The sequence below is a fragment of the Calypte anna genome, chromosome 3, assembly GCF_003957555.1.
Source record: "Calypte anna isolate BGI_N300 chromosome 3, bCalAnn1_v1.p, whole genome shotgun sequence".
Taxonomy (NCBI): Eukaryota; Metazoa; Chordata; class Aves; order Apodiformes; family Trochilidae; genus Calypte; species Calypte anna.
The window spans coordinates 62,106,913-62,119,175 of record NC_044246.1 but is presented as its reverse complement, the minus strand read 5'-3'; the positions used below and the strand labels follow the sequence as shown (position 1 = coordinate 62,119,175).

General features: G+C 39.5%; 1 protein-coding gene across 1 annotated transcript in view; it reads right to left on the bottom strand.

Moving 5' to 3' along the window:
* Nucleotides 1–12,263, bottom strand: part of THEMIS (thymocyte selection associated) — a 75,637-nt gene that overhangs the window by 52,385 nt on the left and 10,989 nt on the right. The window contains exon 2 of the mRNA XM_030448126.1: nt 7,166–7,324. Within this exon, the coding sequence (XP_030303986.1) occupies nt 7,166–7,324 (159 nt within the window). The remainder of the gene's footprint in view (nt 1–7,165; nt 7,325–12,263) is intronic.

The following is a 12,263-nucleotide window of genomic DNA, read 5'->3' as shown; positions in this document are numbered from 1 at the left end:
CAGACATGGTACGAGGAGGTGCAACACTAATGTCATCTGTGAAATGCAGGGTGGTTTCTGGCTAAACATTGAACTATGTATTCTTCCACATACAGACTGGGGATTCCTAGAGTGAGTATATTTAAAGATACACCACAAATGTACACAAATGCACTGCAAAGAACTCATGCCAGAAGATAAGTATGAGCAAAGGAAATTGATTTTAGCATATCTGATAGCCCAGTTCACCAGACAAAGTAATTCAAAGTCTGGATGTTGCAGCACTGTGGCCATCAGAAGGCAATTAAAGTGCTGCAGTTCTGCAAGGCAGACACTGCATCTGAGCATTCCTATCCCCTAGGGACATTATAATTTCATGTTAATTATGGCCCTTGGAGCTGTCTCATTAAGAGTCCACATTGCAAGAAAAATATGTACATTTCTACTGAGCATTTTCTTAGAGGAGGATACAGTGGATGGTTTAGAGGACTCAACAGTAGGGTTTAACTGAACTGAATGATTCAGCTGCCTTCTTCCTCAGGCATGGCAGCATGAATGCTGCCTCATGGAATTACATTGCAGCTTCCTGATACAGGCATTGACCAAGGCTCTCTTCCAGTCAAATATAACATAATATAGGAGTTATTCCTAGGCCAAGTTTGCAAAGCAGGGGACCCACACAGATTAACTGGTAGGTACAGCTACAGTGACAAAGCAGACAAGCTCACTGGGAGATCCAGTGCCTTTTCTCCTTCCTTTCCACAAATCCATCTGGCAGAAACTCTGTGGCCACCATTACTCCACACTTTTGTCTCCTCTGGACCAAAGAAGGGGCACTGTATCTTTGTGAGAAGGGAATACTCCCACAGTATAACAGTTTGCAGTTATGGAGCAGGGGATGGGGACTCAAGGACTTCTGTTTGGCTCCACTTCAGACTCTTTCATAGCAGCTCCACATCTCATGTTTCTGCCATGTCTACAAAGGCTTAAATGTGCTACCCACCTACTCAGAGTTGTTGGGAGTGGGAACTGGGACCACACTGGCTATGATTCCCATCTTGTGGGAAGCAGAATATAAGAAAAAGGGCAGGATGCCCCACCAGAACCCTGCACCTCAGCATGTGACCATTAGGATCTGCGGCAACTCACAGCTCTGAGCACATGTCAGCAGCTTCCTACAGTCACCAGTTGTGCCTGTGTAACTACTTTCTGCAATTGTGAGCCTTCACAACTGTCTGTATAACAGTTACCTTTTCCTGTGTGAAATTAGTACTCTTGTGCAAATACATCCTCTACATACACATCCTCACTTTCCGCACTCATGGAAAGCCTCCAGGCCTTGGTGTGGACTGCAAAGAAGCCACATCCATAAATGAACATAACTGCACCTGTACAAAGCACAACTTCAACATGGTTTTCTTTCTCACTAGTATTTTTAATGTTTCTTACAGCCATCCTTAACATAGCTATAAAGAAGCCAGTTATCTACCCCAGCTGGAATGACTACTGGAGCTGTCAGTGCAGACCAAGACAAAGTGGTTCATAAGCATTTAGTAAATATGGCAGTGACAAGGCACCAATGACAAACTGAAACTGCAGAAGCAACAGCATCCTTCAGGGTTCCAGTGTCATGCTTTGCAAGCACAAAATGAACATAATTTCCTGGCAGTGATGGGAGAAAACAAATAGGAATAGCCTTCATTAAAAACTGTATTCAAAGTACATATGATGTATCCCAAAGGCAGTAACTATGTTTACCCATCTGTGTAACAGGAGCACGTGCATTGCCCCTAGAAAAATCTCCAGCATTGTATTAAAAAGTCTGCATAAATTGTGTTAAAAACCCCCAAGATTCCCAGTTGAAAATATTTGGCAATGAAACAAGAATGAAGAAATTATTTTCTGAGAACAAGAAATTATTTTCTGAGTTTGACAGGAGACTCAGGCTCTACTAATTTTGCTGAGATTAAAGAGTGTTTGGAAACCAGCTATTTCAGCAACAAAGTGATGAGCATCCTGGGTTGGAAAGTGAATTTCATATGGAAAAATAATAACCAGATGTCATACAAAACTAGATAACTGATTTTCCCCTTGGGCCCAGGCAGCCTGATGTTGTCAGGGTTGGGAGCAGAAAAATCTTCCTTTTCATTCTGCTGGTTTTCTCAGTTTCAGTAGGAGGATGCTGGCACAGCCAACTCAAAAGCCATGTGGCTTTGCATTCTTAGCTTCTGTATTGATGAATCCCATGAAGAAGCAGCACCTAATAGCCACCTGTTTATGACTATTTTAAGTTCCATATGTTTCTCTCTCTACAGAATAATATATATATATAAAAGGTCATTTTGCTATTATGGGTTCCTATCTAAGTGCCATAATCTATCATGGTATCTTCTCAAATCCGCTCCTTGCTTGATATATATTAAAAAAGAAACAAACAAAACCAAAACAAAAAACACCTAAAAACCCAACCACAAAACAAAGAATGAAACAAACCATAGCAAAACAACACAAAATCCAAACAACATTGTCTGAAACCAATCAGAATCTTATTAAAATCATTATGAATTAAATTACAAAAACAAATGTCTTGCAAACCTAGGGACATCTTGAGACTAGGAGACGTGTGGTGCATTTGAGATGCTGAAGTTTAGACATTTTGAGGTCAAATAAAAATATTTTTGTACTTTTTCATAAATCAAAAAATCACTGAATCAAACTCAAGACTTTCCTTCGTGAGCTTGGTGGATTACTGGGGGAAAAAAGAGATGGAAATAGAAAATATGGAAAAAAGTCCAGCTTGCTTATTGATAGCTGGCAGTATTATTTCTACGGATCTCCTTTCTAAATGTAATCTTGTCTACAACCAAAGTGCACTAATGCCCAGTAGTTTTGGGGAATATTACAGATAGACACAAGAGTAACTATGAATAAATAATAACTACAGGAATGTAGAAACCATTGGCACTTTCCATGAATTCTCTATACCTATGTACATTTCACTAGATGAAGTGCCTGCTTCTCCATAAAATTATAATTAGTATGCCCCAAAACCAATCAGCCTGATTTTAAAGAAAAAAATCAGGTATTGATACACACATTGATAGAGAGAGGGTTTGGGAATCTGAAAAAAATTATTTTCATTGGCATGGGAGAGAAAACATAGCCCAAGGATCACCCATTTAGCCCTGTGGGAAAGCATGTTTTGCTAGAAGCATGTTTTTACCACCTATTTACAGAATAGTATATACAACTCTCTTTTAACTGGTTGTAGAGTGATAAAGTGTACCTCCCTCTAGCTTTATAGACTTCTCTTTTTCAGCCTTAATTAGAGTCCTGAAGGAAAAGAGTACCCTTTTTATTCTCTTTCTTCTTTTTTTCTTTTTTTTTTTCATAGAAAACTGAGAAAACCACTAGTTAGTTTCACCTAATAGAGCAGCAAAAAGCCTTCAAGGAAAAAAAATAGCAAAACAACCTTCTGTTTCAGTCTAGCAGTTTTCCTCTCCAAAGATGATGCAGAAGATATAAAGGTTTTCATTCCCAGCTTCTCTGTATCTGACTTGTCTGCTATTCCTCTTTTTCCTCACCTCCTCCACCTACTCTGCTACCCCCTCTGCTCCAGCATCCCCATCCTGCTCCAAAGCCCATCTCTCCTATTTCTCCATCATGTCCTACTGAGATGAGCCTTCTATTGCCAAACCTCTTGTTCTTACATGCTGTGTGGACACAGACAAGTCTCTTACCTTGTGGCTGGCAGAAGTTAAGAGCTCATCAGGAGGGTCACACTTAGCTACATGACTGCCAGACCACGTAGGAATGAGCAGCAGCAACTGCCAGGGACCTCCTGAGAGCAGGGAGAGCCCAGCAATATTTTTGCAGAAGGAGGAATATAGCAGAACAAAATTAAATCATCTGTGCTGACACACAGTTCAGGTATTGTGCAAATTGCCTGTCTTGGCTAACTAGCTGGTAGTGAAAACTCTAGTTCAAACACTGTTACACGTAGCCATTGAAGTGTCAAGGGTAACATCAGATTTCTTTTTTTACCCTGTGTATGAGCATAGGAAGAACAGCCTAGCCCTCTCAAGCATGAAGAAGAACAAATTGGAAATAACACAGAGAGTGAACTTGCAATTGCAGAGCCTTCTCTAATGCAAAGTTCAGATTAAGCCTTTACCAAGGATCTGATTTGCCAGAGCAGAAAAAAAAGAATTCTGCCGATGGAAAATAGATTCAGAAAGACAAAGAGTAAGGCCTGTTTAAAGCCAATGAGCCCAATTCTTCACTCAAAGAGACACTACTCCCAGAGAAGCCTAAATAAACCATGGATTATTTATGCCAGCATGCACAAGGTGGAAGCATACATGAGCTCATCGCATGCAAATGATAGCTCATGACAGAGGAAATGGAATATAACATCAAAGCAATAGATTTCTTTGTATCAACACTGGCGAGAGAGCACTGTAGGTACAATGTAAATACAGTGCCAGACTCCTAGAGACCTGCTTATATGTTTATTGAGGTAGGTTGATGTGAAAAAACAATGTGAAAAAACTCATCATCTGCAGTTTGGTTCTGTGCTTTGTTCTGGAGACAAGGCTAAGCCAGCAATGCTGTAATAGAATGTTTTGTGCAGAGCTTAGCAAGTGTATGTAAGAAATGAAAAGGAAAAAGGTCAAGAGAAAGCAGAGACTGAGGCATCTTGACTTTGTAAAGAAGAATCATTCTTCAGCTAAATTAGAGAAATGACAAATATACATCTCAGGAAAAAAGCTTTTGAATGTGGAAGAGTACATATGCAGAGAGAAACAAGAGAGCAGTGCTCCCTGTTGGGCTAATAAGAAGTGTCATTACACTCCTCTTCAGTGCCACTGTTCAGTAATATGCTTCATGTAGAGGATAATAATGATAAATTTCAGCAAAATGAACTCCGAATTTATTTTTCTAGGTTATTTTCTGGGTTATTTTTCTAACCCAGTTTTCTAGAACACTGGCTGGGAGGGTTCATAAGTATTCATGCAAAAAGTAGTGATTAGACTGAATCTGAAAATGTGCTTAATAGGACAACAACATCCAAATGCCAAGTTGTAAAATTGGTCACTTGAATGCAAACAAATCCAAATTCACCAGGTTCAAGCATTTTGAAATCACAAGTCATTCTGGTCTAAAAATCAGGAGATTCAACATTAATAAATATGGGATTACTTTTATCACTCAGTAATGCTGGATATTTTAGGATTTAAAGGTTCAAGCCCACCTGCCAATCAAGATTTAGAATATGACTTCTTATATGTATAAATATTTTAGAGATAGAAGAAATTTTAATAAGAGTGAAGAAACTTATTTCAAGAAAAATACGAAGTATCTTGAGAGTTCACAGTACAGCAGTACTTCAATATCTCTAGATAGCCACAGATAATTAAAATTAAAATTGATCCCTGCATTTGGGCACTACTAGTCCTTGAAAATGGCATTCCAAAGAAGTCTGTTAATAAATGGTCATACAAATGGTTCTGATTCACTGGGTAAGAAAAATAAGAATGTAAATTGAGGATCTGCTGGGGAAAAGAAAATGATACACAGGACTATTTCAGAAAGAAATTTGTATTTTTTGGAGATGGAAAATGAAGGCACGACAGAAGATATTTTCCTATGAAATTACAGTGATGAAGCATTGCATTCCCATGCACTTTAACATTTCATTACCTTCAAGAAATATGTCTTTGTCTTCCTCTGCAGAAAAAGCATATGCCAGTTTGGGCACTGGCATCATCTGAACGATATGTATGAATTTGCACATTCCATATGCTCAGCAACACATTAGAATGGTGGTTACTAAGTCAATCACTCAAACACTAGAAAACACTCATGTTTCCCCATGCAGCACCAAGTTAACCTCCCATGAGCTTACGCTACAATATCGTGTTAATTAAATGCTTGTATTCTGCTTGTTTTTCTGCAAAACTGTAGTCTCATTCAGTGCAGTAGCTAGACTGCTGGCCACAGTGAGTTAGAGATGTGATCTCAGGCACTCCAGGGCTGCTGTGTCCTCTGTGTGCTCAGTGTTTCCTACCCACACGTAAGAACCAGACCTACTCAGGCTCCTTCCCACACCACACTGGTCTCCTCCTGCTCTTTTCCAGCCCACTCATATCTTCTCCCTGAGGCACTTCCATTACCTCTGCTGCCTGTGAGACTCTCAGCATAGGAAATGCCCTACATTTATATCTCTGTGTGGGTGCAGTCCTTTTTTGATGGGGAAAACCACCTCCATCACTGTCTCCAGTCCCTGATCTTTGCCTATCAAGTCTTCTTCCTTCTGCCCTGCTTTAAGGTCCCATCTTTTTGTATCAGTTTCCTAAACTAGTTTGCATCCTCCTCCACTTCCCACACATGGCTGCTCACAGTCCAGCACTTCTTCCTCTGCACTCCAATCACTTCCTAGCCGGGCCCTAGCAGAAGAGGAATTGAGATGAGAGCTCAATTTAAAAAAATAATAAATAGGGCTTGTGATGAACTAGGTACCTTGGTTACAGTGCTTGCTCAGCTCTCCCTGACAAGGCCACATAAACAGAGGAAGATATGCCAAATTTCAAGTCCATCCTCCAAAACCTAGATATTTAGGGGTTTCTTTATAGAACAGTTAAAGCATTTTTTTAAGCATAAAAAACATATGCATCTTCCTCTAATCTTGTTTCCATTCATGGAAACACCACTTTGCCCAATAGAACCAAAATGAGTCCTTAAATTAAAATAAAAACATAAAAAGTGGTAGAAACAATTTATGTAAAAATTTATAAAATAAAAATATAGTGGTGGTAAATAAATTACTTTCTGAACACACAGGAAGGAAGGTTTGAACTCAGACAAAGTTTGGCAAAGTCATAAGTAAATTAAAAGAATATTTTTGTAATAATTCTTACACTGAGTCACCTCAAGTATAGAAGGCATTACAACCAAATGTTATAACATTAATAATTGCTATCCATGCTTGAAAAAGAACTGTAAGAGTTTATATTTAAAAATGACCTGACTGTGTCTTGTGCCATCTGATAAAATTGTATCCTTGACAGCTGAGTTGTAACCTCAAGCAAATATCAATCAAGACAGCAAATCAATAAATTGAAGAAAGGTCATTACACAGGGTTATAATTCCTCAAAAAAAGCATGTATTCATGAAATACTATACCTGGAAAATTTAGTGGTAATTCCACTTTGGCTGAAAACCGGCTGACTTCATTATTCTCACAGATACTTGCTATGAGCTTATTAATTTTGAAGCCAATAACTTTAATGACTTCTCCTGTTGACAGGCAGCATTCATTTCCAGCCATTTCATAGATGGAGCCTGAAAAGAAAGGCAAAAGGAAAGAAAAGCATTATTCAGCTTTTTCTCACATTGTCAAATGTCTTTATCTCTTTGAATGAAAGAAAAAAAATACCTAAAATAAGTTATATGAAATAATATGTATCCTGTGATAACTAACTTAACTTTAATTTTCTTCCTTAGTGTCACAGGATAATCCATCTTGTCACTTCAGCTCTATGTGAACGCTGTTGTGTACACTGTAGATGCATGTAAAGAGAACAAGGTCTGAAGAACCCGTGTTCCCAAGGTATTAAACAAAACAGCAGTGAGGCAGAGGATCAGCTGGGTCATGAGGACCACAGTGGAGCTCAGGCAAGAAAGGTTCCTCAGCATGGCAGAAGGCACAGCATATCCCATAGGAAACAGACTATAGCAGAAGACAAAAAACCAGAGATCCTAGAAGATGCTCAGGGAGAGATGAGGACCAGATCTTTCTGTGGAAACCTGAAGCAAGTACAAGAAGCTGGAAAGCTGGCAAACTAATAGTGATAATTTCTGCCCCATGCTGAAACAAGCATAGTGATCCTGACCTGGTAGGGAAAAAAATCACTGTTATGTTCAGAAGTTTGAGAGCAGGAACAAGGCAATGCAGCCAAGCATTTCAGACCTTTCCACACAACCTGGAACTGCAGCTTGCCCAGCTGCAAACACCTTCCCATCTAGCTCCCCTCTAGCTGTGGTCAATGTCCTCAGTTGCAGATGGGAAGATGGTTGTAGGGGAAGGAGAGAAGAATAAACCATAACCAAACCAAAAGCCAGGTTATGCAGAAGGAAAACTCTTCCTGGTTCCTGCAGGAGAATAGCAGAAACTTTGAGGCACGAGATTATTTAAGTACATATAAATGCAGAGCAATGATTAAGTCTTCCTTCATTTCCTTCTATGGATGGAACTAACTTTACACAGAGTATCAGAAATGCTAACTTTAATGCTATGCAACTTCTTCCAAGAACTTACCAATCTCTGTCCCAAAGTGGTGTGGAAGTACCCTCTCTGGAATCCCATCTCAGAATTTCATTTCCCTCATAGTGAGGGAATTTCCATTTCTTCCCTTAAGTGTTTGCAAGGTTAATTTTGCCCTTCTCTGATCAGATTTTTTACAAAACTCTAGAAGAAACACATTTTCTTTATCTCTTTTGAGAGGACAGGTTTTCCTTCCCATAATCCCTCTAATAGCCCTTTCTTGCCATTTAGTTTAAAGTTTTTTGGGGTTTTTTTGTTTTTTTGTGGGTTTTTTGGTTTTGTTTTGTTTTTGTTTTTTTGTTTGTTTGCTTTTGTTTTTGTTTTTGTTTTGTTTTGTTTGGTTTTGGTTTTTTTGTTTGGTTTTTTTTGTGTGGTGTTTTTTTTTTTTTTTTTTTTCCTTTTCTGTTAACCTAGGCAACCAGAATGGTCTCAGGCAATAAGAGATACTTAAAACCTGACCCTTGGCTATATACTAGCAATCAATAATTGAGATGGCCTGTACTGAAATAGTGCCATTGCCTGCAGAATTCACTTCCCTCAGAAAGTAATATTTGCTATTTCACAGTTGTCCTTGCAGTTGTGAAGAAGGCAGGGGTGGGAAGAAATTTTAAAGTTTTTTTGCTGTGTATCATGTCAGAGAGGTAACTATTAGCCAAATGATTTTCCTAATGCTCACACAAGATCAGTTCCAGTCATGACTACAGCCTGGGCTAATAAGCATTACTCACTTAATCTGGGATATATTTATCAGCTCACTTGGTGACCTCCTCAGCCTCACTAGAAGACACTGGGAGACCAAACTGAGCAAAATCAACTCTGGTTTTAGCTTAAACCCAAAGCCTCAGCAGGGCAGCACAGAACAGGGGGTTTGTGGCAGGACAGGAGGATGAATGAGAGCAACAACTGACCAACTGGTTAAGTTTGTCCTGTTTTGAAGACATAACCAGGCAAACCTGACTGTTGTTTCTGCAGTGCCCTCACAATGAGATGGGCACCAGGAAATCCCCAGCTGCTCCCCTGAAGAAGACTGATGGTACTGATGCACACTTTTAAACCTGAGTAGAAGAATCCTACAGAGAACCAAAGGGACTGCTGCACTTACACTCTAAACTCCCCCAGCATGTTACTGCATTTTTGTTACACACCAAGATCATGATAATCACGGAGATAATCTAGAATATAGTGCTACACAAATATCAGCCACAGCCAGGTGAAAGAACATGCTGTTTATGTGTATTTTCAGCCAGTCTGGTGCTAAGCAGAAGAGCAAGATAGCTACTACCCTTCAATGAGAAAAGAATAATATGGTTTTCTCATTGTAAAGACAGTTCATAGTTGTTCGGTCTCCCTTTAGTCCCTGAGCAATTTAACACTGACTAATTCTGATGTCTCCACTGGATATTGCTACAGCTCCCATCAGTAGGCTGGCTGCTGCTCTAATAAACACGGGAGGAGTTATCATAGCTCTCATTGTTTTAGCTGAGCTCCTTAGGATGTTTTATGACAGTCAGAAAAGTGTATGTGCAATACTTATTTCATATTAGAGTGAGAGGGAGAGAAAGATTAAGCAGCCATGAAGAGGGTATTATTCTTTTTATGCTGAACCACCTCACTCCTCACATCAGACAAAGTAGAGATCACAAGTAACCATGATATTATTAGACAGAAGGAATCCCAGAAGACCCCATGAGATGAGCTCTGCATTATAGAAACATGGAAAGATGAGCAAAGAATTCTAATATTCTCAGCTTTGAACAAATATTTGTGAAAACCTACAAGAATTGGGAGCTCACGTCTTCTAGAGGCTTTTTTTCTGCAGTGCAGGTTTAGTTCCAGCTTCTCCAGACTACCTCACTTGAAAATAGAAACCACCTAATACATTAAAGTGACTATACTAACATAAGGACTTTAGAAACATTTGATTTCATCTCTGCTGAACCTTTGCAAGCATGGCCCTCGATGCAGCCAGGACTGACCAAGCACCCATGAGCAGGCTCCATCGAGTCCCACAGTTTGGTGGCCTTGGAGGCTGTGGCTGATTTCCAAATAATACAGTGAGTTCAGGAGGACAAACCAGACAATGGTCCTGAGGGCAAGAATGGAGCTCATGGTTGAACCTCTCAAAATAAAAATTATGTGATTGATGAATAATCTAGCTACTACTTGAGTCTATATCTGCAGCAGGATGGTGTCGCCAAGAACTGAAGAGGGGAGTCAGAGTACGGCCCCTTTTCTGATCATGGCTGGTTTTGGAGGACTCACTACTTGTGTCAGGTTTTTTTGCCTTTGGCACAATAGCTTAACTATAAATTGTGCTATAGAGAGTTTACAAAGTCTTGCCCTCCATCACAATATAAAAAGCATAAACAGCGCTTGCAAAAAAGTGAAAACACTGATAGTTAGTGACTGGTCCAAGGCTAAAAGATCCAGTCTGGTGATATGCATGAGAAGAGACTAGCTCTGCCAAACCCTCAAAAATAGATGACTGGATGACACAGAAATTAGCCTTTGACAAAGCAATCAAAGTCTGCAAAACAAGAAATGCAGATAACCTATACAGGGTAAACAACTGTCTGGCACTGTAGAGATGGTAGAGAATCTGATACACTACATGAAAAGGGTAAAACACACAAAAAAAGGAAAATCTGCACTCAGAAAAGACTGAAAGTACCTGAGGCAGACAAGCATATGGAGTTCAAGCTGTAGTCTACAAAAAGCATTACATGGAGCTGCAGGCTCTGCTTGAAACATCAATGGCCAAGATAATGTGTTCAGAGAAAAGATGGATTATAAACACCAGATGCAAGCCACAAAAAAGTGTGCACAGAATAGACACACAAGGCTGTCACAGCACCTTAATTCTCAGGGTCTTTCTTCAAAGAACAAAACATAAGATTGTTGTGAAAAACAAATTGATTGTTCACGTAAAAGCATCAGTTCTAGGAAAAGGTGAGATGAAAATTAAAATTTAAGAAAAAAGGTAATGGTTTTAATTAAAATTTTAAAAAATTATCAGGGGAGCTTTGGTGGTCCTACCACCAAAAAAATAAACTACTATAGTGATACATCATCCTCTGGCAAGAATACTGCTTTGTAATAATACCAGGGAAAATGAATCCCTTCTTGAATTTAAAAAAAAATAAAATTTTTTTTGCAATTGTCAAGGAGGGAAAGGATAATAAGAAGCTAGGAAGGATGTTTTAAGTCTCTAAGAAGAGAAGAAAGCTCACATCACCACACCAGCAACATGGGAGAGCACAAGAAGTTGGTAGGGGACATAGCTGGGATACCTGACCCCAATTGACTACAGGAATATTCGATACTGGAGGACATCGTGCTCAGCATATAAACCTGGGGGAAGAAGAAAGAAAGTGAGACTTTCAGAGTGATGGCATTTGTCTTCCCAAGTAACTTATGTGTGATGGAGTCCAAGGGTAACAGAGCTGATGAAGGATTTGGAGCACAGGACTTACAAGGAGCTGGAGAGAAAGGGAGGCTGAGGGGAGACCTTATTGCTGTCTACAACTACCTTAAAGGAAGTTGCAAAGAGTTGGGGACTGGCATGTTCAATGAAGTTACAAGTGATAGGACAAGAAGTAATGGCCTCATGTTGTGCCAGAGAAGGTTTAGATTGGATGCTAGGAACAAGTTCTTCCCTGAAAGGATTATTAGAGATTGTAACAGGCTGCCCAGGGCAGTGGTGGAGTCACCATCACTGGAGGTATTTAGGAGTTGTATAGACACAGTGTTTAGGGATACAGCTTAGTTAAGGTCTTGTTATTGTTAGGTCACTGGTTGGACTGAAAGATCTTGGCGATCTTTTCCAACCAAGGTTAATTCTGTGATGCTGTGAATTTCCTTGGTTTGCTTTGGTTGTGTGTGTGTGGCTTTTGCTTTACCTATTAAACTGTCTTTATCTCAGCCCACGAATTTTCTCACTTTTACTCATCTAATTCT